At 42.6% G+C, this 23,725-nt stretch overlaps 12 protein-coding genes and 1 non-coding gene across 13 annotated transcripts; 9 read left to right on the top strand and 4 right to left on the bottom strand.

Annotated features, from left to right (window-relative positions):
* Nucleotides 1–1,890: 1,890 nt before the first annotated feature.
* SS1G_14497 (hypothetical protein) lies at nucleotides 1,891–3,998 on the top strand (the record flags this gene model as incomplete). Its single annotated transcript, XM_001584550.1, has 2 exons — nucleotides 1,891–1,981; nucleotides 2,038–3,998. 2 exons carry the CDS (start codon nucleotides 1,891–1,893, stop codon nucleotides 3,996–3,998), a joined length of 2,052 nt encoding a protein of 683 aa, XP_001584600.1.
* A 695-nt stretch (nucleotides 3,999–4,693) lies between these two features.
* Nucleotides 4,694–5,500, top strand: SS1G_14496 (predicted protein; the record flags this gene model as incomplete). The annotated part of the gene is made up of 2 exons (XM_001584549.1): nucleotides 4,694–5,039; nucleotides 5,388–5,500. 2 exons carry the CDS (start codon nucleotides 4,694–4,696, stop codon nucleotides 5,498–5,500), a joined length of 459 nt encoding a protein of 152 aa, XP_001584599.1.
* A 565-nt stretch (nucleotides 5,501–6,065) lies between these two features.
* Nucleotides 6,066–6,506, top strand: SS1G_14495 (predicted protein; the record flags this gene model as incomplete). The annotated part of the gene is made up of 1 exon (XM_001584548.1): nucleotides 6,066–6,506. The coding sequence occupies one exon, from the start codon at nucleotides 6,066–6,068 to the stop codon at nucleotides 6,504–6,506; it is 441 nt and encodes a 146-aa protein (XP_001584598.1).
* Nucleotides 6,507–6,906: 400 nt separating this feature from the next.
* Nucleotides 6,907–7,364, bottom strand: SS1G_14494 (predicted protein; the record flags this gene model as incomplete). The annotated part of the gene is made up of 2 exons (XM_001584547.1): nucleotides 6,907–6,994; nucleotides 7,243–7,364. The coding sequence occupies 2 exons, from the start codon at nucleotides 7,362–7,364 to the stop codon at nucleotides 6,907–6,909; spliced, it is 210 nt and encodes a 69-aa protein (XP_001584597.1).
* Nucleotides 7,365–7,756: 392 nt separating this feature from the next.
* Nucleotides 7,757–7,891, top strand: SS1G_14493 (predicted protein; the record flags this gene model as incomplete). The annotated part of the gene is made up of 1 exon (XM_001584546.1): nucleotides 7,757–7,891. One exon carries the CDS (start codon nucleotides 7,757–7,759, stop codon nucleotides 7,889–7,891), a length of 135 nt encoding a protein of 44 aa, XP_001584596.1.
* A 935-nt stretch (nucleotides 7,892–8,826) lies between these two features.
* On the bottom strand, nucleotides 8,827–9,897 carry SS1G_14492 (hypothetical protein; the record flags this gene model as incomplete). The annotated part of the gene is made up of 3 exons (XM_001584545.1): nucleotides 8,827–9,293; nucleotides 9,428–9,749; nucleotides 9,805–9,897. 3 exons carry the CDS (start codon nucleotides 9,895–9,897, stop codon nucleotides 8,827–8,829), a joined length of 882 nt encoding a protein of 293 aa, XP_001584595.1.
* Nucleotides 9,898–11,113: 1,216 nt separating this feature from the next.
* On the bottom strand, nucleotides 11,114–13,229 carry SS1G_14491 (hypothetical protein; the record flags this gene model as incomplete). The annotated part of the gene is made up of 3 exons (XM_001584544.1): nucleotides 11,114–11,308; nucleotides 11,359–11,741; nucleotides 11,792–13,229. 3 exons carry the CDS (start codon nucleotides 13,227–13,229, stop codon nucleotides 11,114–11,116), a joined length of 2,016 nt encoding a protein of 671 aa, XP_001584594.1.
* A 1,297-nt stretch (nucleotides 13,230–14,526) lies between these two features.
* Nucleotides 14,527–14,625, bottom strand: SS1G_14490 (predicted protein; the record flags this gene model as incomplete). The annotated part of the gene is made up of 1 exon (XM_001584543.1): nucleotides 14,527–14,625. One exon carries the CDS (start codon nucleotides 14,623–14,625, stop codon nucleotides 14,527–14,529), a length of 99 nt encoding a protein of 32 aa, XP_001584593.1.
* A 316-nt stretch (nucleotides 14,626–14,941) lies between these two features.
* On the top strand, nucleotides 14,942–17,878 carry SS1G_14489 (hypothetical protein; the record flags this gene model as incomplete). Its single annotated transcript, XM_001584542.1, has 2 exons — nucleotides 14,942–16,228; nucleotides 16,433–17,878. 2 exons carry the CDS (start codon nucleotides 14,942–14,944, stop codon nucleotides 17,876–17,878), a joined length of 2,733 nt encoding a protein of 910 aa, XP_001584592.1.
* Nucleotides 17,879–19,491: 1,613 nt separating this feature from the next.
* On the top strand, nucleotides 19,492–19,969 carry SS1G_14488 (predicted protein; the record flags this gene model as incomplete). The annotated part of the gene is made up of 2 exons (XM_001584541.1): nucleotides 19,492–19,570; nucleotides 19,806–19,969. The coding sequence occupies 2 exons, from the start codon at nucleotides 19,492–19,494 to the stop codon at nucleotides 19,967–19,969; spliced, it is 243 nt and encodes an 80-aa protein (XP_001584591.1).
* A 427-nt stretch (nucleotides 19,970–20,396) lies between these two features.
* On the top strand, nucleotides 20,397–20,510 carry SS1G_14674. The gene has a single exon. It is a non-coding gene; the product is annotated as a tRNA-Leu (tRNA).
* Nucleotides 20,511–21,211: 701 nt separating this feature from the next.
* SS1G_14487 (predicted protein) lies at nucleotides 21,212–22,037 on the top strand (the record flags this gene model as incomplete). The annotated part of the gene is made up of 3 exons (XM_001584540.1): nucleotides 21,212–21,225; nucleotides 21,697–21,743; nucleotides 21,838–22,037. The coding sequence occupies 3 exons, from the start codon at nucleotides 21,212–21,214 to the stop codon at nucleotides 22,035–22,037; spliced, it is 261 nt and encodes an 86-aa protein (XP_001584590.1).
* A 469-nt stretch (nucleotides 22,038–22,506) lies between these two features.
* On the top strand, nucleotides 22,507–22,809 carry SS1G_14486 (predicted protein; the record flags this gene model as incomplete). Its single annotated transcript, XM_001584539.1, has 3 exons — nucleotides 22,507–22,548; nucleotides 22,600–22,656; nucleotides 22,708–22,809. The coding sequence occupies 3 exons, from the start codon at nucleotides 22,507–22,509 to the stop codon at nucleotides 22,807–22,809; spliced, it is 201 nt and encodes a 66-aa protein (XP_001584589.1).
* Nucleotides 22,810–23,725: the final 916 nt, after the last annotated feature.

The following is a 23,725-nucleotide window of genomic DNA, read 5'->3' as shown; positions in this document are numbered from 1 at the left end:
GTATCATGGTATAGATTCCTGTAGGATGAGAAAGATAGGTGATGGTAACAAGTACTGGGTAGTAACCTTGACAGAAAGTTATTCGCGTCTCGATAACAGAAAATTTGTAGATGGTCAACACGAAAACACGTGAATTTGGTAAATTGCTCTAGCCTTTTTCTAAAAATAAATATGGTGTGCCGTAAATCTTACGATGTAAAATCTTACTAGCCTTAGGTCACTACCAGTATCATCCTACCTACTTGACCTACCTGTTCGTTATTTGCATTGAAAACACACTTGCAATGATGATCTCCCGACGGACGTTAGTCAAAGCGCATAGGCATAGGCATAGGCTTAGATGTAGGTAGGAGAAAAGTAGGCACAGGCATCGGGCACCTTCCCCGGATTCAAGCTTCGCCTTGACTTATTTTAGATTCAAAACCTTATTGAGAGGATGGAAGATTGGGTGAAAAATGGATTATGAACTATGATTATTTTAATTATTTTGATTACTGAGATATCTAGATATCCTGCCTCACCTACCTTTATGTTGATTGCATATAAGGAGTAAAATGTGGCAATCATAGGCAGGGTTCACTGGGTTTAAGGCAACGTAACCTCAATCATCCTCATCCCCATCTCATTCCATCCTACGAGTATCGAGTATTCGTCGAGTATGCTGTGTTGTAATCAAAACTAACATTTTCAAAAGGGGATTGATGGTGGATGGGGTATGCCACTTAGCAAAACGACATTTAATCTCATCCATAAATAAATATAGACCACTCTAGATGGCAGCTAACCATGTACCATATACCATCTACCCATCGATCTACCCACCCATCCACCCAGGGTCTGTTGGATGAAACCACCCAGGCACATGGACACCTAAATACGAATACTAGGTAGGTGTGATTGTTATCATTTTGCAATCCTACCTACCTTCCTTCACAGCAAACGAAGGAATATTACATAGTAAGCAAATAAAATGTAATTGAAGGCTGTGCTGAGAACACTTAGGCCAAAAGTATTTGATGGCCCATTGTCCAACCTCTCTCCAATTTCATTCTCACCTCATTCATTCACTTTTTTTCCTTTCCTCCTTAGATTTTGTTTCTAGTGTTTCTTGTGATATTTTATTTCACTCTACTTCATTTCACCTCACTCACTTCACTCCCTTTTATTTCACTTCACTTCACTTCACTTCACTTCATTGATTTGCTTCCTCGCAATTTAAGTCGTCTAAACTCATTTGTCCTTTAATAAACCTCGGGCCAATATCATCGTCGGATCAAAACGTTCATCTCAATTTGAACAAATCCAATTGATCCCATTTGCATTTGCATTCGCTTCGTATCAGATTTTCTTGGCTTCGAAACGCTTGGGATTTTTCATTGGATGCAGTTATACGCTCAATCTACGCCAAACATCAAGCCTTGAAAAGCTGTAAGGTCCCCTGAAAACTTAAAAGGGTACCCACTCAGGTACATGAAACAGCCGCCCCGGGTCCCCAGATCTCCTCTTTCCTCTTTCCTCATCTTTCCTAATTTGGAAAGTTCGAATGAACCCCTTCAACAACGACAAACTGATTATTTCTTTCCATCTTTTTGTCCATTCTCTCTCACCTTCAAACAAAAAAACATTCACACCCACCCGCTCTTTTGCTTCTTCTTTTTGGCCTGCATGATTCATTATTTGGCATCGCAAGCACCAGCCGTATTTTGGAACTATTAGCAAATTCGTTCCAAACTCGTCAGCATCCGGTCCTCAAAATTAATACATTACGTATTCTTCTTCTCTAGCTTTTTGAACGGATTGATATCATTCTTTCTCCATACCCTACCCCTTCCATATCAACAAACATCATCCATCTCTCGTTTTTAATTCATAATCAACAACGACAACGGCATGATTTCCAACAGATTATTGGCAAGCGTTGTCCTCGCCCTTTCTGTCTCTCAATCCGTATCCGGCCTTACACTTGATACTTCGGATCCAAGTATGTGTTGTGGCGCGTCTCTGATTTTACAATTTGGCTGACACTCTCTTCCATAGCTTCAATCAAAAATGCAGCAGGCACAATTGCATATGGTCTTATGAAGTATTATACCGGCAATGTCACCAACACCCCGGAAACTATCGCCGTCCTACCAGCACCCTATTACTGGTGGGAGGCCGGAGCAATGTGGGGAACCATGCTCGACTATTACCACTATACCGGGGATTCTTCATATAATGAAGTTACCACACAAGCCTTGGCATCTCAAGTTGGTCCACTCTTTGATTACATGATGCCAAATCACCAAAAGGATGAAGGAAATGATGATCAAGCCTTTTGGGGAATGTCTACCATGTCTGCTGCAGAGAAGAATTTCCCGGAACCTTCCAACACTGGTGGATTTACTTGGGTACAACTGACCGAAAACCTTTGGAATACCCAAGCTGCCCGTTGGGATACTTCGGCATGTGGCGGTGGACTGAAGTGGCAAATATTCTCATTCAACAATGGTTATACTTACAAGAACTCCGTTTCTAATGGAGCCTTTTTTCAACTTTCTGCACGCCTTGCACGATATACCGGAAATCAAACATACGCCGACTGGGCAGAAAAAGTTTTTGATTGGACTACCAAGATCGGATTTATTGATTCAGACTTCAATACTTTCGACGGTGCTGATGAATCCACAGGTTGCACCAATCCGAACAAAATCACATGGAGCTACAACAATGCTCTTTACTTGTATGGAGCCGCCGTCATGTATAATTTCACCACTGACTCTGCATGGCAATCACGAACTCAAAGCTTATTACAGGCCTCTAGTCACTTCTTCACATCGGAAAGTATCATGTACGAACTGGCATGCGAGACAGTCAACACCTGCAACAATGATCAATATTCATTCAAAGCCTATCTCTCACGCTTCATGTGGGCAACGACTCAAATGGCACCCTTCACCAAGAACACAATCACGACATATCTTACAAAATCAGCATCAGCAGCAGCAGGTATTTGTACTGGGGATGCGAATGCTTGTGGTACAAAATGGTATACAGGGTCATTCGATGGAATAGTTGGTCCCGGACAACAAATGACTGCCCTTGAGGTTATTCAAGGATTATTGATCTCTTCCGCTCCGCCGCCAGTTGTCAAAGGCGAAGCACTTGTCCAATCAGCATCTTCTTCGACATCTTCTTCGACATCATCAGCCATTACAAGCACTACCAGCACATCCCCAGTTTCAAGTTCCAGCAGTGAGTCTACCACTGCCAGCGCTAGCAGCGCTGCAAGCACTTATTCTTCATCAGACGTCGCCGTAACGTATACCTCCATCGAAAGTGCCACAGTTCCATCCATGACTAGCTCTTCTTTTACGGTACTTCCTTCCCCTGAAGCTTCATTCTCTACCGCACAACCTTCCCCTACACCCTCGGAAGAGGAACAATCCTCTTCTTCTATGGTAATCCCTTCGCCCGAAGTTTCATCCTCTATCGCAAAGCCTTCTCCCACACCCTCAGAAGAGGTACGATCTTCCACTGCAATTATCTCATCTACTGCACAATCTTTGTCTGAATTAACATCTGCTTCCCCTGCTCTCACAACATCTGCACCTATTTTCGACACAACTACCACGATCAAAATCCTCCACAGCACAACTGTATCTTGCAACACCTCTGTATATACCAACTCCACTGGTTGGTTTACGCCATCATCATTTCTATCTAGCCGTCTTACGACTGCTTCACCGACCCCTGCTACTGTTACAAGTGCTTCGGCTGCATCTTCACCTGTGTCACCCGTATCTTCAACCGCATTACTGATCGATACTTCTATACAGCCGATGCCTATCGCTTCGGGAACTGTTTCGAAAGGAACTGCGAGTTCACCAACTACCGCTTCCTCTTCCGCTTCGGCTATTAAGGCTACGGTTACGGCTGCTGCGGAGAAGGGTATGAGGGTCTCAGGATCAGGGCTGCTGGCTGCTGTACTTGGTGCCGGACTGCCATGGGTTTTGTAGGGAGCATAGGTGATAATGCTGAATGGTGGCATATAATGTAATAATGGATAGGGAGGTAGACTGTATGAAGCGGTACGTGATTGGGTAGGAAGAGGAATTGTATAGATTCTCTTTTACCCATTCTATCAACAGAATTTCATACTGCCAAATTGTTCAGTTGAATTTGAGACACTAATTTCATGGGCATTGCAGTTAGGGGCGTACTGGCGCTATTTTATTTTTGTTGGATGTACATGATGGATGGACTGGAGAGGGCAATTGCGAATGAAATCTGGGATGGAATGGAATAACTAGAAGCCTACGAGAAGATCTGTATATTTTTGAAAGATACCCAGATCAATAGATACCACAGATAGAGAGGGGAGGGATTTTATTTTAAAAAGTTGATTGGTGTGTATATTGGGTTCAACTTGAACTCTGAGCTTGGTATTTAGGACAGGGATAAGAAAGGCAAAAAGGGGAGGGGAGTTAGGCAGGGAGAATTGGTGAGGGATCTCATAGCGATGTCATATCATGATGGAGTTGATGATAGATGGTAAATGGCAGATTGCGAAAGAAGGAAAACTAGGCATTTCATTTCTTGTTGATAGGTAGAGCTTATACAAGTATAATGCATATAATTAACATACGTTTGACACCCTTCTCATCTTACTGGCCTTTTCCCTACGTTAATTTCTCTGTGAGCTATGATAAAGATGGCAATGGTAACAATGATAATGGGGATGAGGATGGGGAGACTGGAAACAGGAGTTAGCACCGGAAATCTTTTGGTTGATAAATGTGAAGCATTGGCACATAAAATGTTTGAAATCGTACTTTTGATAGACGAACGACACTGTAGTGTTTTTTTTATTAAGAAAAGAAGAAGAAGATATCTCTATGCTCATCGCTTGAGTAAATGTAGGGGTAGATCTGAAGGTGTAGTTCGTATGGCCAAGTTGGATTGGACGGGCGGAATTTCTTTGGATGTGAAGGATGTTTGGGCCATTTGCATGAGTCGGGGATTAGATGTTAAGAATGATTTTGGGCAATCGAATGTTTGTATGTTTGATCTTACAAAGTAGATTGGCTAGCTGGAATACTTTGGATTGAGTTTGATATTGAAGGCAGTTTGAAATGGATTGGTAATTCAGAATGTCTAGAACGGCCTGGATATATCTGAACTAGCATCAAACGTGTTTGATTTTCTCATTACTGCTCAGATTGTTGAACAATTATAACCGAAGGTAGTTTTCTGCATTTGTTCACATATGAGGGGCGCATATTATGCGTTGAAAGAAGGACTGTGATCAACCTGATAAATAGAAGTGTGCCCCCAGAAACGCACGAAATTCTGGTAGCCCGAGAAAGCTTTCTTGTTTATCATTCTCATCTCGTTAATTCAGACAGTCTTCTGTTTGAATTTTCATGCTCCGGAATTATTCCAGACTAGTGCAATCCTAAAAGTGTCATGTCATCATGGTCATAAATCTTTGAGTATATTTATCCTCAAAGTACATTGATCACGAAAGACTGTGCTTAAGGAATAAGAACCCAAATTACCTATGGTCATGGTTAGAGGCCCTGTGTCTATGATCATGACACCTTGCGCATAGACTGTTTTAGCGCGGTCTTTGAGTCTAAATCGATCGCCTCAAGCTAAAGTTCAACGGCTGCCACTAAGATGCCCCTAAATGACTCAAGCGAGTCTAGTGCAACCTTTTTCCAAATCTGCTACCCAGTACCTTCCACACGCTGCAAGAATTGTTATTGTAGGTGTGGAGAGGATCATCATATTATTGAAGCTACGATTCGTGACTACATAGACCGACAATCGTACTAGCCATATTGACCCTAACAACGTATGCGAATTCTGAATCGTTCGTAGTCTCTGGACTATTCATGAGCAGAAAGACTAGAAAGGAAAGGCACAGAGAACAGCTTATTCTTCCTCACACATAAATATTTTACAAAATTCCTGGAATTCCTAAATTCCAATTTCCTTTTCATCATACAGATCGAAGTCAAATCCTCACGAAATCCACACAATCTACACAACACACAATTGCGCTTCCGCTTCTAACAAACATGAAGCCTTCGAAGAATTCTCTTCTCGTTCTGGCCGCCTTTTTCGGCCTAGCCACAGCAATGGTGATCCCAACGAATTCAAATGACGTTCCTCGGGTCTCCGCCACAACCACAATCAAGGAAGAATATTCGGTCCCCTTCAATATGACCAAGTTCAAAATCAACTCACCATTTGTCGTCCTCAACTCTTCTCCTCCCTCCCCATCCCCGTCCCACTCGAACATCAAACGCACATCCGGCAAGCCATGGAAGGAGGGACAAAAGGCCACACCACGGCCCTGTCCCTACCCGAAGACCCGCCCATGCATCACCCAGAAAGAGATCGACCAAGGATGGCATGATATAAGCGGGTGTTTCAACGAAACCTATTTTCTTTTAATCGGCCGTACATATTGCTGGGAAGCGGGGGATGATTGTGTAAAGGCGGATTGTAGATATTGAGTACATATGGGCGGTATCTCCTTTGCTTGGTTGGCGTCCTCTTGTAGGCAAGGCAGTGTTGGACACCAGGGTATTCAATAGCTCGGACTGGAGTTCAGCAATTATGAGCTTTTGAATTTCTGTATTGATTTGGGAGGGTTTGGATTAATTAAGAAAATAAATTATAATTGAATATTTTTCATTTTTTGAGTATTATGTATGCTTAGAAAATTCAAATATTTAAAGAATTTCGATCATTAAAATCCCAAATCTAGTCTGCCACCCTGGACTCTTGGACATCTTGTGGGGTGCATGGAAGGCACTTTCAATACATGGCATAGAATATATAATATAAATGACAAAATGTCTAAGCCATCATCGGTTATCCAGCTTTATTGGTTATTGATTAGTACCCGGAAACCTACATCTTTGCCTCGTGGCTCAATATCCCTTTTACAGTACAAATGAAAATCATGAAATCATCACCAAAACAATCCTGTGAGCCTCCACTTCGGGCCAGTTGCGCACGTCTTAGCTTTGGGCTCGGCAATGTAGGCAGGCAATTATTTCGATGGTGACACTCCCAACGTGTGAAATTGGCCATAGTCAACATATGCGTGAATGTGATTGGAGCAGCCATCTTCTGTCAACCTCTTCTCTCGGATACATGGTGAATTGTAACTGTGACGGACTGGGTAGATTGGGTGTAAGTCAGATCTGGAATGCATGATGTGAAAGCGCTTGGCTCTCAGCTCACCAGGCCGCTCTATTATTTCTTCGTTTCTCACGCTGAATAAGAGCACGTGTTGGTCTTTCTGATGGATATAGATTGTTCCGTGAGGTAGAATCACGAACGCCAAGATGGAATTCGTGAGACATTGAGTGTTTGTTATCGAGCCCATAGCCATTGAATGTAGATATTGGAAGTGCTATGTAATGCTCATGGCGTTTATGGACCACGATACATTTGCTTTGTTATGAATATACTGGTCCGAAAGGCTGTGTCGATTTCCATTCCTGCCATTTCGTTCTGGAGGTGTTTGGTCAGAGTCGGAGTAATGTTCTACACACAATTTACATCATCGAAATAAAAATCTCCCTCGGAATGCACCGGCCAATAATTTTCCATTCTTTTCCAAGGTGTAGCTTGCACCGTTAAGTCGCTGTATAATGCTGGTGATTTAGGCCCTGGAACCTTATCGGTGTTTTAGAGTAAATTTTCAAGCATTTGGTAGAGATCACGCAATCTCATCGTTGATTCGTACTAGAAAATGTATCTCGAAGAAGTGGCCCGGAACAGTTGTGTAGATGAACAAGTATTGGATTTCTTCAAGGAACAAAGAGAAATGGATGATGCGAAGCAAATGCTATCAGGATGCGAGGGATACGACAACGAAGGAAAATAAGAGCGGAGGGAAGAAAGAGAGAAGAAGGGCGAGAAGCATGTAGACGAATTCTGAAGTCCTTGAATGAAAGGTCAAAAGCTTCAGATATTCATTTAGGATCCAAGGAACTATATCTATTTGTGTCCAAGTTCAACTTTTGAGATTCTCCCTCCTTTTCTTCTTGCCAACACCCGACAAGACATCCATTCTAACCACGAGACTAGTTCGATGATGGCTGGAAAGCATAGTAATACTGCAATATCTAAGTTCCCTCGTGAAGTACCCCGAACTCAATTTATACATCGAGAAAATCATTGGGTAATTATTGGAGAGGAATTTTGCCTACAAGATTACATTCTTTTCTGCCCTTAGCCTCTGAAATGAGTGAAAACAGAAAATAACGAATAGTCCAATCTTCATCAGACGATAACCAGGATAACTACTCACCAAGCTGTGACTTGTTTATCATGAACCAGGAAGTCAAAGTCCTGAGGATCAGAATGTCTCAACGCTACTGCTGAGCAGCCGATCCCAAGAGCGGGACTATTTTCAAATATGTGATTTTGCCCACGTGCGTACTTCACGCTGCTGAAAGCTCCTTTACTTGAGTGAGACAGTACCTAAGTTTTCTCTCTTTAAACTCACTCAATCCGTGATGAATGATGTATGTTTCGCAGTGCTTCGTCGATTATTCTATCCTCTGGGTGTTTCGTTATCATACAATCATTACTCAAAAAGAAAACCACCATTGTTCTTCTTTATCAAAACCATCTTTCTCTCCAATATCCAATATCCATCTCTCCTGATTCCTCACTCATTATTCCAATTGAGACGTACATAAATAGAAAAGCATACAAAAGAATATCGTGTATCGGCGTATTTCCTAACATAAACCATCATCTCCCTCCTCCCATTCAGATAAACATTTTTCCCGAGCCAAGCAAGAAGAAAGATTTTCAAGCCCCTCTCCTCGCAAACTCGACACTCCCACTTTGCCTCGACTTCCTTCCAAAGAGACTCTTCTCATGAAATTCACGTCCGTTCTGTTTACGTCCAATGTGGAAAATTGCCACCCATACGATCGTCGCAACAGCGATAATCGCCGTAGCGACCCATGTCAGGGTAAGGTATTTATGTCCTTTGTACGCATACACCCCAATGTCATTCCCAAATTTATTGATAATATCCGCAGCTTTGTCTTGGAGAACAGTGACGATAATTGAGGCAATAGCAAGAGCTAGGAGAGATAGGGATGCTAAACCCCAGTTCAAGAAAGAGAAGAGACGACCGGTGATAAAGATTGCGGCCAGGGAAGTGAAGATTGCGAGGCCAGCGGCTGCAATGCCGATGCAATAGAATACAAAGGTGGCATTCATGGCTGCGGAGAGTGTATCAAGACCGTCTTGGATAGCTGAAGGCCAGCCTATGTCGCCAAGATTTAGATGGAGGGGGCCAATAGATAGTTGATCGGAAATTATGGAACTGATATTGAAGTGGTCTGCGTGGAGACATGATTAACTTAAGCAGGAAAACAGTATGACGAGAGATAGTACTTACACATGGCTGTGGCATTTGTGCAAGAGCTCACGTTATAGCCTGCTCCTTTGGCCGTGGCATTCGGTGTATATGATCCCTCGCACGTATCCATTAGATGCATCGAATACCATTCTTGGATACCTAATTTCTCTGCAAGTTTATCTGCAATCTCGTTCCCGATATCGCCCAGTGCATTTGCAATGTTGTCACCAATACCAGGCTCGCGCGGTATCAAATTGCTGATGCTACTGACAATTCCTCCTGGTGATATCGAGGTAGGTGTGGAACTAGAACCTGCGGACGGTGTGGGAATGAGATCTTGTCCGATTCCTGAAGTATTGAGCTGGAGCGTATATGGTCAGAGCTATCACCTTGGAAATGGGGATTGGTGCACGTACTGCTATGATATGATAATCCTCCATGAATCCAGGCTTACTGCCTGCGAAGATACACAACATGCCGAGCACGAATGTTATGATGGAACAAGCCATCGGGATGGTAGCTAGTAGCTGCATATTGAGTAGAAGTAGAAGTAGTAGTGTAGATTTGTATTGTGCAATAGTTGATGATAAAATAAAGATAAAGTATGGAAAGGGTTACAAAATGAATGAGTTCTTTAACTTATCTTTATGTAGAGTAGCAATAGCAATGACAACAATCATTGAAATAATTAGGAATATTATGAGCAATCAAGTATTAAAACAATTCTTTTTGAAAGTGGTAGATGAATCATATAACGAAATGATTGACCATGACGCAGAACACCTACCTACCTACCTAGGTACCTACACTGCCTTAGATTCACCCAAGATATCAAATCAATTCACAATGCGATCAAAGAAAACCAGGGACGGACCCTGACGCTTGACTTTTTCTTTATTGTCCTCTGCATTCAGCAAGCCCGACACGCCCAATTCTGAAAACAGTTGTAGAAGACTTCATCCAATCTGAGTCTGCAATGCGAGCCTGGAAGTGATACCAAGCGATACCAAGCTGTAACAAGCTATACAGATACTTTGCTATAATTGGATACGTCATTGTATGCGGAGTAGAGGACGTTTGATTTTAGAAATGTTGTGGTTGGTTTGATGGCATGGCATGATGGCAGAGGATAAGAATTCTCCCAAAGAGAAAAAACGCTGAAGACCACCAAGAATGATTTAGTGGCATTTGGCCATAGCTTTCGGAATACTCCGTAGCCTGTCTTATTTATTAATACTTGCTTATTAATAGTAATACTCTGTACACTACCAAAAATATCTTCATTCTCATCCATACAATCTCCATTCCTGTGTTCTTGACCAAACCTTACTAACGCCTGCCGAGAATCCTACAAGCCTCACTTGGCTCTAATTTTTGATCAATGAACCTATTGCTGCCATTTCTATTTTGAACCGCAAACATCACGGCGGCTTCATTTAACATGTTGACCAAGTGGTGATATATGCAACGTAAAGCAATAATAATCCATCATCCCGCTGTCCAATAGTCCAAATTGCACGACAAGGGAAAAGCCATTCCAATCCAATTAAAACACCGAAAACCATTTCAAATGTTCAAATATTCAACGCTTTACCAATTTTCATGTTTCGAAACTTCATATCTCATCTGCTAGTCTAGACTATAGGCCATCCTTGGGTCCGATCATCAATCCATCAAGGGCTTCAAAACCTTTGCATTAGACGCCGTTGCGGGAAGCGCCCGCATTTACCATGCTTCCCACATTTGCGGACCCATCGAAATCAAGCGGTTGAAGAGCTCTTCCCGTAATGCAATAGCTGTGAGTAGCTTTTGATCACCAGCTCTGTCGACTACAAGAAGTCCGTCGGCGATTTCTCGCGACGTAGCCCATCCCACGACAAGCCTTGTTTTCCAGCCTAGGCCGCCAACCTTCTTAATCTCCTGTTGTTACCGTATTAGATTATGGCTCTTGAGGCATGTTGAAAACTCACCATGATATCAGATATTGGTATGGAGAAGACAGGATCAATGTCGTCTCTCTCGGTCGTCCAACTCAATGCTGGAGTTGTTGTAGTGGCGGTGATATATGCATGACCCTTCTTACCCTTATATCTAGAAGGGAACCGAGTAGGGCCAGCTGGGTCATCCGGTCCATCTTTCAGAACGCCGAGACGATTTTTCGCATGTTCTGCTCCGGCTGCAGCTTTCAATCTATCTGTTCCCAAGGCAGTCTCAACACCACCTTTGGTAACACTTTTGAAAGCAGCCAGGATACGTTGGCCTTTCTTCTTGGGCTTCGGCTGATCGACACTGGTTGTGCTCACATCTACGTCAGGATGAATGGCATCGGCCATTTCTGCATCGGATACGCCTTCTGGGAATGTTAATCGATTTCTTTCACTTACAAGAAGAAATATTACTTACCAAGATGATCAAGATCCTCACCTGCTGTAGCGTGCGCAACATCAGGTGGCGGTAGGGAGGAAGATGGAGGTGGCGGGATTGGAGCTTTGTTTGCCTCCCCAATTCGCAATAATGTAATTGTGAGTTGAGCATTTGTTGGGACACCTTTAAGCAGGGTATTCCTGATCTCCAATAACCTCTGCCAATGTGGGAATTCGCGGTTCAAGTACGAAAGTCCTCGCCAAATCAACGGGTCTCCGAAGAACCCCAACCCAACGAACAAGCCATTCATCTTCATAAACATATACGAGCTAGTCAACATGGAGATAAGGAGTAGTGGGGCAAGACAGCCGGCAAGCTTGAGCCGGGGTTTCTGCTGGGGAAATGGTGGTGTTGGAGATAAAGCGTTGGCGAATCTTTCCCATCCATCAGAAATGTCAGCAATAGCATGCATTACGGGCCTAGTCTTCGACCACATCGCTGCCCTCATGGGTTCCTTTGTTTTATCGTGCAGGGTATTTATTTGATTTCCTTCACTGCTGCTCTTTGCATCTGCGGCCCCTACTGCCATATTTGTTGGATCTGGCGACGTATCCTCTAAAGTACTTGCTCCTGCTTCATCACCGTTTGGATCTCCCTGAGGATGCTTTCCAGCCGCACTGCTTATTGCGATAGAGGTAATGCTATTTACGAAGTTACTAGCTTCTTGTTCAACTGCTTCTCCTTGATGTTTCTCTGGGGCTCCCGTCAAACTGGTATCGTTTCCTAGGACGCCTGCCGTCGGTTTCTTGATTCCTCCTGTTGTACTATCGATGAGTGCGGGTGGTGCTGGAGGAAAGCAGTATTCTCTCGACGACGGCCATGCTATAAGTACAATCACAAAAGCAATAACCGTCGGAAATAGGAAGTCTATCAACCAAGCTAGAAAGTAAACTGAGGCGAAAATAATTGTGCGTTTTCTTTCCCTCCATGACCTTAACCTTGCAATATGTTTCCAAAAGGTAACAAGCCCGACTATTACTGTCATGTATAGCCGCTCAATGTTCGCTCTCAACTTGTCTGGTGAGAACTCTTCTTCGTCGGCAATATTTAGATCCAAGCCCCCAATCGGTGGCTCTGGTAATGATTTCACGTGGTACATCTGTTTATTGAATCGTCGTACTAAAGTCCATAATTGTTCGTTCGGCAGACCTCCGACCAGAGGCACAGGAACATCATCGGGCTGATCATTCCAACCCAAATCTCGCACCTCGGTATTGCCATGATCTAGCTGTGCTGCCCCTTTCTCCTCATGGTCTGCCACCGCAAGAGCATGACTTTCGGTGGGTATGTCTTCTTCATGAGTTTCGACTTTTATAGGTAGGTTGTGAATCGGGTGGGCGCGTCCACGATAGGGATCTGTAGGTACCGCACGAGGATCATTGAGATTTGGAATATCCTGTGTATCTTGAGTATTCATTATGTGAGATTGAACTGGAAAACGGAGAAGGTAGAGTCGTGTCAAGTAGACGATTGGTCGGCTAGACCAATGGTGATGTAGATAAAGATCTTGCTGATTGCCCACTTAAAGCAATGATCACTGAAATGGAAGATCTTGGTGGATTATTGCAAGAGCCAGACCAGGACACGGAGAAGTCATAGAATAGGATGTGACTTTAATATGGGAAACAAAAGGACGGAAAATTGATCCTGGCATGGTATGGATACATTGATTCAGTGATTCATTGATTATTATCAGAGGAGGAATGTTCAAGTTTGAGTTGAGCATCTCCCGTCCACTAGGTCTATGACGTATGACGTAATCGAAGCTTCCTTTGTTGGATTCTTCCTTTGTTGGATTTGGCGCAATTGACGCCTTGTCCCAAAATCGCATAGCAAGAAATAGATATCATGTTATTAATTTTAGATAATGAATGGTAAAATTATGATTTACCTTCCAAGGTCGCAAATCCCAATCGAGGATATCTTTTTATACATACCTAGTATGCGAAATATACGATTGCCATGCTGGTGATTGGGCTATGGATAGGTTGTTTCTATTCTGCCTACTCCTACCCACACAATGGATGAATAACCTTGTCTTACGAGCTATAGGTAATCTTACTAACCCTTTTCAATGCCTCATTTTCGGCTTTACAAATATTCCATTTCACATTTGATAGTTGAATGTTTTCTCAGTCTTGAGTTTAGTGCTAGTGCACGTGCACAGATGACGATGTCACTTTCAACCCCGCCATCACGAGCCACAGCATCCACAGCATCCACAGCAGCCACAGCAGCCACACAACACTCTCAATAGAGCTAAGGTTATGGAACAAATATAAGGGAAAAAAACAACAAAAAACGATCACCGACAATAACAATAAATCTAAAAGATACAACAGAATTTGTCGATAGATCAAATACATAACACATACATGTCACCGTCGACCTTTATTTTCCTGTGGAACTGGGTTCTGGACTTTGAAGTTTTAAATGTCAAATCTGAATTGAAACACTTGAGGAGCAGCATGAGGCATCTAAGCACTCTAGAGAGCCATTTGATCGACAAATCTACATTGGCTCATTGTCGTCGTTCGTAAAATAATCTTAATGGAGGGGACAAGATTGACAAAATTGGGGTACATTTATTACCTATTCCAACATCTTACCAACCACTTGGCAGTTGAAATCTATTTCTCTACACTATCACAGCTACCTAACTTGACTACAGTGTCAAATTTATCTAAACCCCAGCTGAAGTGAAATACAATTCTTCAAACATCCAAGTTGATGATGTCTGCAATCCATATCTTATGTGTAGCATCTCCTTCCGTCTCTTTTTGCACCTCAACTTTGCCGCCACGTACAAGCATCATGATGCAGTGTCTCAAAAGCGGTTTAGTCACCTGCAGCACCCATGCAGTGGGGCTGACGCAAACGCGCGCTCAAAAAGAGGAGTTCACTCAGTCCAGGAAGCCTTTAATGAGATGAAGTGTACCCAGCTAGGGATTCCGTGCCAGATTCTCTTCCTTGGATCTTCCCTCCGCCGGCTCAACGCAATTGACGTCGTGAATGAAAGACTGTGCCGGATAAGGTCATCGAACCATTGATGCGGACTTTGTAGTATTAAACAATTTTAGCGTTCTACATGAGGTGTTGAACACTCATCAAGCCACGACACCACGGAAAATGTCAGCCGGGCAAGACAGTGACGGAACTTCTTTCGAGAAAGGTGCGAATAATGGGAAAGATACAGAGCCTGCTACCACGAGGTCCTCCAAACAGAACGAAATCTTGTGGAAGACGTATAAACGTCCCTATCGTCACTTGGACGACCTTCTAGCTGCCAAACCTGATGTCCCCTCGGGTGCTTCCATTCTCGGTTTGCTTCATCTAGGGGAATTCTCCATCAAGCAAGCAGACACGTTTCTCGATAATCTCGAGCGCCCAGATTTAGCTCTAGAGAAATGGGTCACAGTGAACATTGTCATGGAGGGGATCATACCCCATCATGATGGATACAGCTCACTCATGAGCGATCTTGGGCTTTTAACTAGGTTTAACACGATTAAAAAGTGGCTATTGGACAAACATATGCAATTTGAAGAAGCAAAAGAATTCATCAGGAACGACAATTACAGGAATGGTGTTAAATCTTCTTTAACGCCAATAATGGATTGGCCAGACGAGGGAAATGCAGCGACTTTCGGCAATGGAAAAGGAAAAAGACGGCATATTGGACACAGCATTGACAATCATGCAGAAAATGAAGGTGCGGGATCGACGTCCAAAGGCTCTACTGCTTCTGGGAATTTGAGCGACAGTGTTATCCAGACAAAAGGTAGCCGGCCATCAGATGATGTCACAATTTCTTACCCATGTCATGTTCGAGCATGTGAATACTACAAAAGTGGGTTCCTCTCTCAAAGTACTCTGATGGATCATTATCTCCATTCTCACGGAGAAGATTATCATCTTTGCGACTATGCTTCTTGCCAGTCACAAATAGGCACTGCCACTTCATCTGGTCTCAAGTTTCGTTTCCTTCGCTCAGACTTCCGAGGTTCAGAGGCAGAATACAGATCCCACCTCCAGGATTCCCATAAAGAAGACATTGGATTATCATCTAAATTGTCTGGCCAAGAAATAGACTCGCTTGGGTTATGTAGATTAGAGGCAGAATGGTGGAGGTGTCAAAATTGTTTGAGAAGGGTTGTCGTGCAAAGCGAAGGATATACTTGCACTGCCTGCAAAACTATATGCGAGCCGGCAATAATTACGGCGAGGAAAACAAGATTTAGTTTCGGGGGGCTAATTGATAGTGGAAAAATGCTCCCCAGCGCGAATGGAGCTATTGTTCATCAAGCTTCCAATCTCCCGAATAATCCGGATGTTACAAACGCACACGATGTACTTATTGATGGTCAAAGTCGAGTCTCCGAAGAATCTACAGAGCATTCATCTACTCCAATAGCGGTAAGATTGCGCGAGGAGAGACACGCGCTCGAAGCGAGGCTTGAGCTTGAAAGCCTGACCTGGCTTCAAGGAGAACAATCAGCAAGAAAACAGAGATCTGCAATTGAATCGCTCAAACTACCATCTGCGAAGGTGTATGTGCCCGAGAGAGAAAAAATTCAGCTTAGAATATTGGAGACCGAGCGTAGAATAACGGACATTCAGGAAGCAGATGTGAAAAGACAACGAAAAGCTCATGCTAAAGAGGAATTAAGAATAGAACGAGAAGCTCCGTTTGAAGAAAGATTAGGAATAAAACGAGAAGCTCTGCTTAATGACAAATTAATAAGAGAACCAGATGCTCAGACTGAGGAAATATTAAGAATACAACGAGAAGCTCCGTTTGAAGAAAGATTAGGAATAAAGCGAGAAGCTCCTCTTGAAGAAAAATTAATAAGAGAACGAAAAGCTCAGGCTGAGAGGAACACGCTAATAATTGAGCATATCGAAGTACAATTGATGCGCAGTGTTGAGGAGGATTTGAATGAGGGGCTGAGGGGCAAGGGGGATGAGATAAATCATTCTGCTAGAACACCCATGTTGGGCATCGATTATGAATACACCCACAAGGAATATCTGAGCAGTAAACTTGTTCCATTCATGACAATTAAGCAATTGGGACATGGCTCCTTCGGAATTGTTGACGCAGTACGTTTCAATGACAACGAAAATGGCCTTCTACTTGCCCGAAAAATAATCCGCCTTCCTAACTTTTCACGGAAGAAATTATTACCTCTTATTCAACAAGAAGTAGCCGTCCTTCGGGGTCTCACCCATCAGCATATCGTTAAAGTCATCAGTACTTATGAAACAACTAAAGCTCCTCGGCAATTCGGAATTCTCATATCTCCAGTTGGTGATGAAGATCTAGGTCATTTTCTTGATCGAGTTAGCGAAAGTGATTTCCCAGAGGGAGATATGAAATTGCTTAATGGCTGGCAATGTTGCCTTGCTTCTGCGCTAGCATACGTCCATTCGCAGAATATAAGGCACAAGGATATCAAGCCAAACAACATAATTTGCAAGGGGGATCAAATTTACTTGACCGATTTTGGATCCGCACACCAGTTTAGTGCCGGTGTTACAAGTTCAACGGATGGTCCTCTGGTAGGTATTACCAAGATGTACAGTGCTCCTGAGGTAATCGCCGATGACCGAAGAGGTCGACCTGCGGATATCTACTCCCTGGGTTGCGTTTTTGCCGAGATGGCCACTGTAGCTAACGGTGAACGAATCGAAGAGTTTCATGAGTACAGGAGCCAGCCGATTCCAGATGAGCCCGATATAATGACCTATATTTATCATGCTACGGCACATTTGATAGGGCCATGGTTCACCGAGTTGGGGGATCCTTGGACGGCATCTCTTCTCCATGATATGCTGGCTGTGGATCAAAAGTGTCGTCCGACGGCTGCTGCTCTACATGAAACTCTATTGGCGCACTATGGTCTGTCTAATTGTCCGTGTCATCAACTGCCTTTTTCAAGAGCTTTGCCACAGGTAGATGATACTGCATCTTGGGAACATGCAATTGACTCAGGAATCACTTCGAATTCCCGGATTGTTCCAAAAGTCATCAACAAACAATATGCTTATGTGGACCAAAAGTAGGAGAACTCTCAAGATGGTGGAACTTTTGGTGTCCGATTGAGCAAACTTCAAACTTGTACGATGGTCGGCTGTACGCAAAATATTTAAATGCTTGGCTCATCTCAAGAAATCACATTTCGGTCTCGGACACCCTGAGGAGTTGTCGAGGAAGTGGGTTACCGAGCTTCCGAAAGATTTGACTCAGAATGGAGCAAATTCACTACCATTCTATTGCGAGCTCTACTTGCAATGTTGGTGCTGAGCGTCAAATATATTATAGCGGGCCTGCCCCATCCCGTCCGCCCTTCAAATGCTTCCCCCGTACTGAAGGTCAGACGTATGTTTCTCGTGGACTTGTGGTTCTGCACCTATGCCAAATATACTTTTTGGTGGAATACAGTTCCCGGTCAGAATTTTGGCCGAAGAAGTGAGAGAGAGTATGCAGAAGACGTCGGAGGATTCGCCTCCAGTGTCAACTGTAGACAAGAGCCAGTTGGAGGGGTCTTTGACAGTCTTACTCGTCTTAGTCGGGGTCCAAGAACATGGAATGGGCTGGATCTAGCATTATCTCTCTTTAACTGTTTAGGTTGTATTGCACCGCGCCAGTGGGGATCCTTAGATACTGCACTTCTACGGCCGCGCGTGGTTCGTTTTGCTGAAATCTGTCACTTGAATCGTGACTGTGGATTCGATATACTATCAAAAAGTGCCCCTTCTAACCGGGAAATCGAGTGAATTCGATTGAGCTTGTAGGCCAAGGATGTTAGGAAAAGAATCCCCCAAAAATGTATTTGGCTAAGGTCAAAAGCACTAGTCCACAAGGATCAAATATTAGTGAACAATTAACAATCTCGATTATGGGCCGGAAACATGAGATGAACTACCTAAGTGTTCTATTTGTGTTTCCCTCTTCACGATCATTTCTTCTATCACTACCTTTAACGTCTTAACATCTGTTCTGAGCTAAAGTGACATGCGAACTACCTGTTTGTATATACACGTGGCACTTCTTTTTTTGTGAGCACATAGTTGATATGGTGTCGATTTGAAGACCGAATCAGCTCTTCGAGCGGATGTCTTTCAGCCCATCAGCTGACAGTCAAAGTTTACTGATATCCTCGTGTACGCGCGATCATCAAGTAGACGAGCCGGAAGTCTACATCTTACTCTATTAGCTTTTTATTGGTTATAAAGTCGGATATGCGTTCCTTAAGATGTTGCACGAGGCTCGGTGGATGTTACAGGAAAAAAAAAGCATCTTCTTAGATGGGATTTGGCTATGATGCTGGCAGTCAGTGATTATTGTCACAAAACTCAAGGCTTTAAAAATCGCTAAGCAGCGAGACAAACTCAGGGTATTTAATGCTTCCATCGTTCATCTGGCGGTTGATGATCCTAATGATTGGATTAACGACATACGGCTAGAAATATAAGTGCTCAGGGTTACATCCCTCTTATTTAGATTTCTCAAGCTCCTGCTTCTGGCCATACTTGACGTAAGCCTCGCAATTGTGAAGTCACCAAAGACTCGATCATCAAAAAAATCTTTGATGAGGACGGCAATGTTACATCGTGATATGTAATATCTTGCAGCACATAACTATATATACCCTGTGAGATCATCCTTGTTCTTCATGTATCTGTTAACTCATCGGCGACTAGGAAGACTCTACCACTATGGTCGCAAGCCCATAATCCACCAGCAATTCTACGGTGCGTCTTTGAACCACCAGCCTTTCTGCCTTCCGAATCCGATTCTCCCTTCCCTTCCATTGCCATAGCCTGTCTAGGCTCTAGTGGTATTTCCTCGCAAATGAAGACTGTACTTCCATGCTTCATCCATTCGCCGATAATGATTTCACGAGCACGGTAAGTCTAGTGGCCCAATTTACTTTCATATCTCCCTTCGCACCTTCAAACATGGACTAATAATCACCCAAGTGTTCAGAACAGCGCAGTACTTCCGCGTTTGGTCTTTGCCTTGGCCTGTACCCAGCAGGTTATTCCTTCGTCGTCTCGGCTGGAGCGAAAAGCTTTCCATATACGAATAAGACGGGTAGTTACATGAAAAACTTGAAATTGACTGATCCAGACATTTTGAGGGATTATTAAGGAAGCAGTATTGTTTACGTCGCCAATGAATGTACTAATGGAAGATCTTAGATCTTAGATCTTAGAATGATTGAGAGAGTTTGGAAGAATGGTGGGATCTAGAAACTTCGGGTGTGTGATTAGAGATGAAGAAATGTATTCGGATACTTGCATATAACATATAACAAAGAAGTATGAGCGAAAAGAATAAAATCTCATCCTCTGAATAACAAGTAACAATTTCACACTGTCTCTTAAGCTTCTTGTACCCTCGTAAACTAGAGATTACGAATTACCTACTATCCCCAAGGCCCCGCAGCTTATCCGAACACAACACCAAGCCCCGCATCGACCCTGCATCACCCCACATGGTGCAGCAAATTCTCCCTACTTTTTTTCATAGATTTATACATATAAATAAGTAAATATCTTCATCTACAATCAGATAGGACAGATGGCCGAGTGGTTATGGCGTGTGACTCAAGCTTAATGGCTTAGTTGATTGAACCAACTAGCATTCTCATGGGCTTAGCCCGCGGGGGTTCGAATCCCCCTCTGTTCATGAATATTTTTATACTTTTTGAGTGTGAATGCTTACAAAGGGTGTTAGAGGGGTTTGTTTTGCTTGAGTATATGTTGTTAGTTAGTGTTCATGGAGGGGCGAAGCTATTATTTCGTGAATGAAGATGGTGTTAAATGTGTTTCTAGGGTGTGGCCTATGCTTTTAGATGGGCCATTAGCTATTTATGGCGTGGTGACTGGCGATTAGATCTGGTGATCTATTAATTCTTTCTTTGTGTGTAAATGAGCGTGATATAGATATTAAAGTTTTATTCACGGCTCTCTATTATTTCCTGATTCCACTGCTATGCTAATTTAAGGACCACCCGAATCTATATTAGCTTTTAAAATAATTACAGCCAAGGTACTGATGTAATTAGCCATAAGAATTGTCAAGCTTGTCCTTAACTGATTTCGCAGTCAAAGAAAAACGAACACCCACGACTGCTCAGTATCAAGTACGCTCATTTTGACACGATATTTAGCACAATATCCCTTCAGTAGGCTCCAAAGATTCGGCCACTATCAAGGAAACAGAACACTGGAAAATACTCGGTCTCCAATGTGAATGCTAACTTCCATCTACGGCTGTGTTCTTTCTAATCTCGGCATCAACATCTAGGCAGCATTAAATCACTAGGAGTCTTCAGCAAGTGCTTCTTTGCACTGTTATAAATTATTTAAGTGATTGATGAACTCATCATGAAAGAGACTAGGTTGGTATCTGGATATTAATTTTTCCATTCTGTATTATTGGGGGGTCAGCTGGTTAGCTTGATCCGCTATTTCATAAATGTAGTTCGACATCGTTAAAACAGAGTGAGAAGCGAAAACACTAGGTTGATACATCTGTTAGATATACAACAAAGATTGATTATCTGTTTTTACGTGTGCCTTTGATCACACTTGCTAGGATACCAAGAGCAATCTTCAGTTCATTCGGGCCAAAGTTAGGGAGTAAAGTGTTCAGTATATGCATGAGTGGTTTCGCATACAAGGGCAAGTCTCCTTTTTGTATGCCTGAAAATGTCTTCACATTTACAGAGCTGGAAATGAAAGATCAGAATTTCATGTCACCTAGACTCTCAGGCGGACAAGCATAGACACAAGGTTAGAAGTCTCTTCATGTCTTTGTATTTTTGTAGCAAGGTAGAGTGAGTTTTGGCATGGAAAATCTTATATTATAGCAATTGGAAGCAACTCATCTGGTCTGGATCTGAAGCTGAAACTGCAGGTACGGATGCAGTAATCCACGAATAGAACCCACTGCCCCTCGGGGAGAACTTAAGGCCATACGATATAATGCTGATTGAGAAATTGTGTGGTAGCTGGAATGGGAGTAAGAGATTGTAGGAATAATAGGATTGATACAAGTAGCTTGATCGAGACATGGATATTGATTTATGTACATGGCATCAAGCTGGTGGTGAAGAACAAGGAAATCGGGGAAGCCCATATCAAGATGAATGGACATCACCATGCAGAATCTGATCCAACTACCAACGACCCGACATTTCTCCCAAACTAGAGTATCGTGCATGTGAGTTCTCCCCGTTAAAGCGAAATGGCGAGATTTCTTTGCTTTGGTCTAAAGTAGAAAACCGATCACGCGATTGAATGGTTTTGAATCAAAAGGATGACCGTTTCAGACATTAAACTAGTTTGAAATTCCTGCTGAAACATTCAATTAGGGCCTAAACAAGCCTTAGGAGGAATCAACCACTAATATTGTTGGTACGAGAAGGATACGGAAGACGTAGCACCCACGGATTATGTAGGTCCTGTATGTCTAATTGTATTCTGTCTAAAAAGCTAGCTACATATTGAAAGTAGTAAGTCTTATATAGACTTACTAAAAGAGCTAGTCTCTTTCGCGTTCGCTTAGTTCTTTATTACAGTAGTAATTGAATTGAAGCCATTCACTTCGTTCACACAAATATAAATAAAAATCACCATAAATCTCAGCCTTTTCAGGATTCCAATTAAGACAAATTACTATGTCCGCAGCAATTGGATCATCCATGGGTCAGTTGCATCTAGTATTTATATCTGTCTTTACTATACCCTTCTTTCTTAAATATAACCTTCAGATCGATCATCCTGAATTAAGGCAAGGCTTTCAAACTTCGATCTCTAATGTGGTTATGGTGGGTGTCCTAATCATGCCGTGTCTATGAATTACTGTTTTTTTGCTTTAGGATGGACGAGAATGCAATGATGATGACAGTGATGATGACGATGATGACGATGATGATGATAGTGAAAACAAATGCATCGCTGGTGAACATTCAGCGCCGTAAACTTAGAAAGTTTACCCTAATCGGCGATTCCAATACTGGATAAAACATCTACCCTGCAGAAAATACCCTTTAAGAGGATATAACTGCACATCACGATCATAGAACAGTGCCGATAATAGCCAGGACGGGAATGATAGTTAACCGCAACACTAACAAATACCATGAAATCGACAGTATTATTACTACAAAAAAACATAAAGGAAAACAACAGCGATGATGCATAAAAGATCATCTAGACGTTAGTAAAAAAGTTCAACGCATATATCAACTACGATAAAAATCAGTTACTAGATGACTATCCTTATTATATACATGAAGTTGGCCTTATTTTTTAATTTTTAACATCTATCCATAACTAGAACTAAACCTTACCTAAAGACATCGTATTTCTATATTACTGGCCTAATCTTCGAAAGGGGTGGTAAAAGTTAAGTTTTGCTTGTAACAAGACCAAACGAAAAGAAGAAAGCGGACGAGGTAACAGGAGTTTAAATAGTACAATGGAATGGAAGGTGCTAATTCATTCAGGCTTCAGTTGTGTAAACAGGATAACTTCGTCTGAGTTGTGTCTAACGATACCTCGAGATTTGGGCCAATAATCTCCACTTGCGGAAAGTTGCTGAGATTGTACTATTACCTGTTCTGATGTTTGTTTTTGGTTGAGGAATTCAAGTGCTCCTCATTACTTAGTTCTGCTTCGAACAATGAAACACTTCAATCGTTGATTTCTTGCTAATGGAAAGTGCACATCTTTCATTCTGCCTGGCTTACCATTCATGTTCATAACCTCACTATATCAATTCATCAACGACGTTAAACTACTAACATCTCATTCACGTCGTATCATTAATAATCACGCAAGTATTTATTGCAACAAAAGCCTCCTGCATTGACTGACTAATCGACTAACTGACTG

This window comes from Sclerotinia sclerotiorum, genomic scaffold (assembly GCF_000146945.2).
Source record: "Sclerotinia sclerotiorum 1980 UF-70 scaffold_34 genomic scaffold, whole genome shotgun sequence".
Taxonomy (NCBI): domain Eukaryota; kingdom Fungi; phylum Ascomycota; class Leotiomycetes; order Helotiales; family Sclerotiniaceae; genus Sclerotinia; species Sclerotinia sclerotiorum.
Note: the sequence above shows the minus strand (reverse complement) of the source record. Positions and strands in the feature narration are given on the sequence as shown.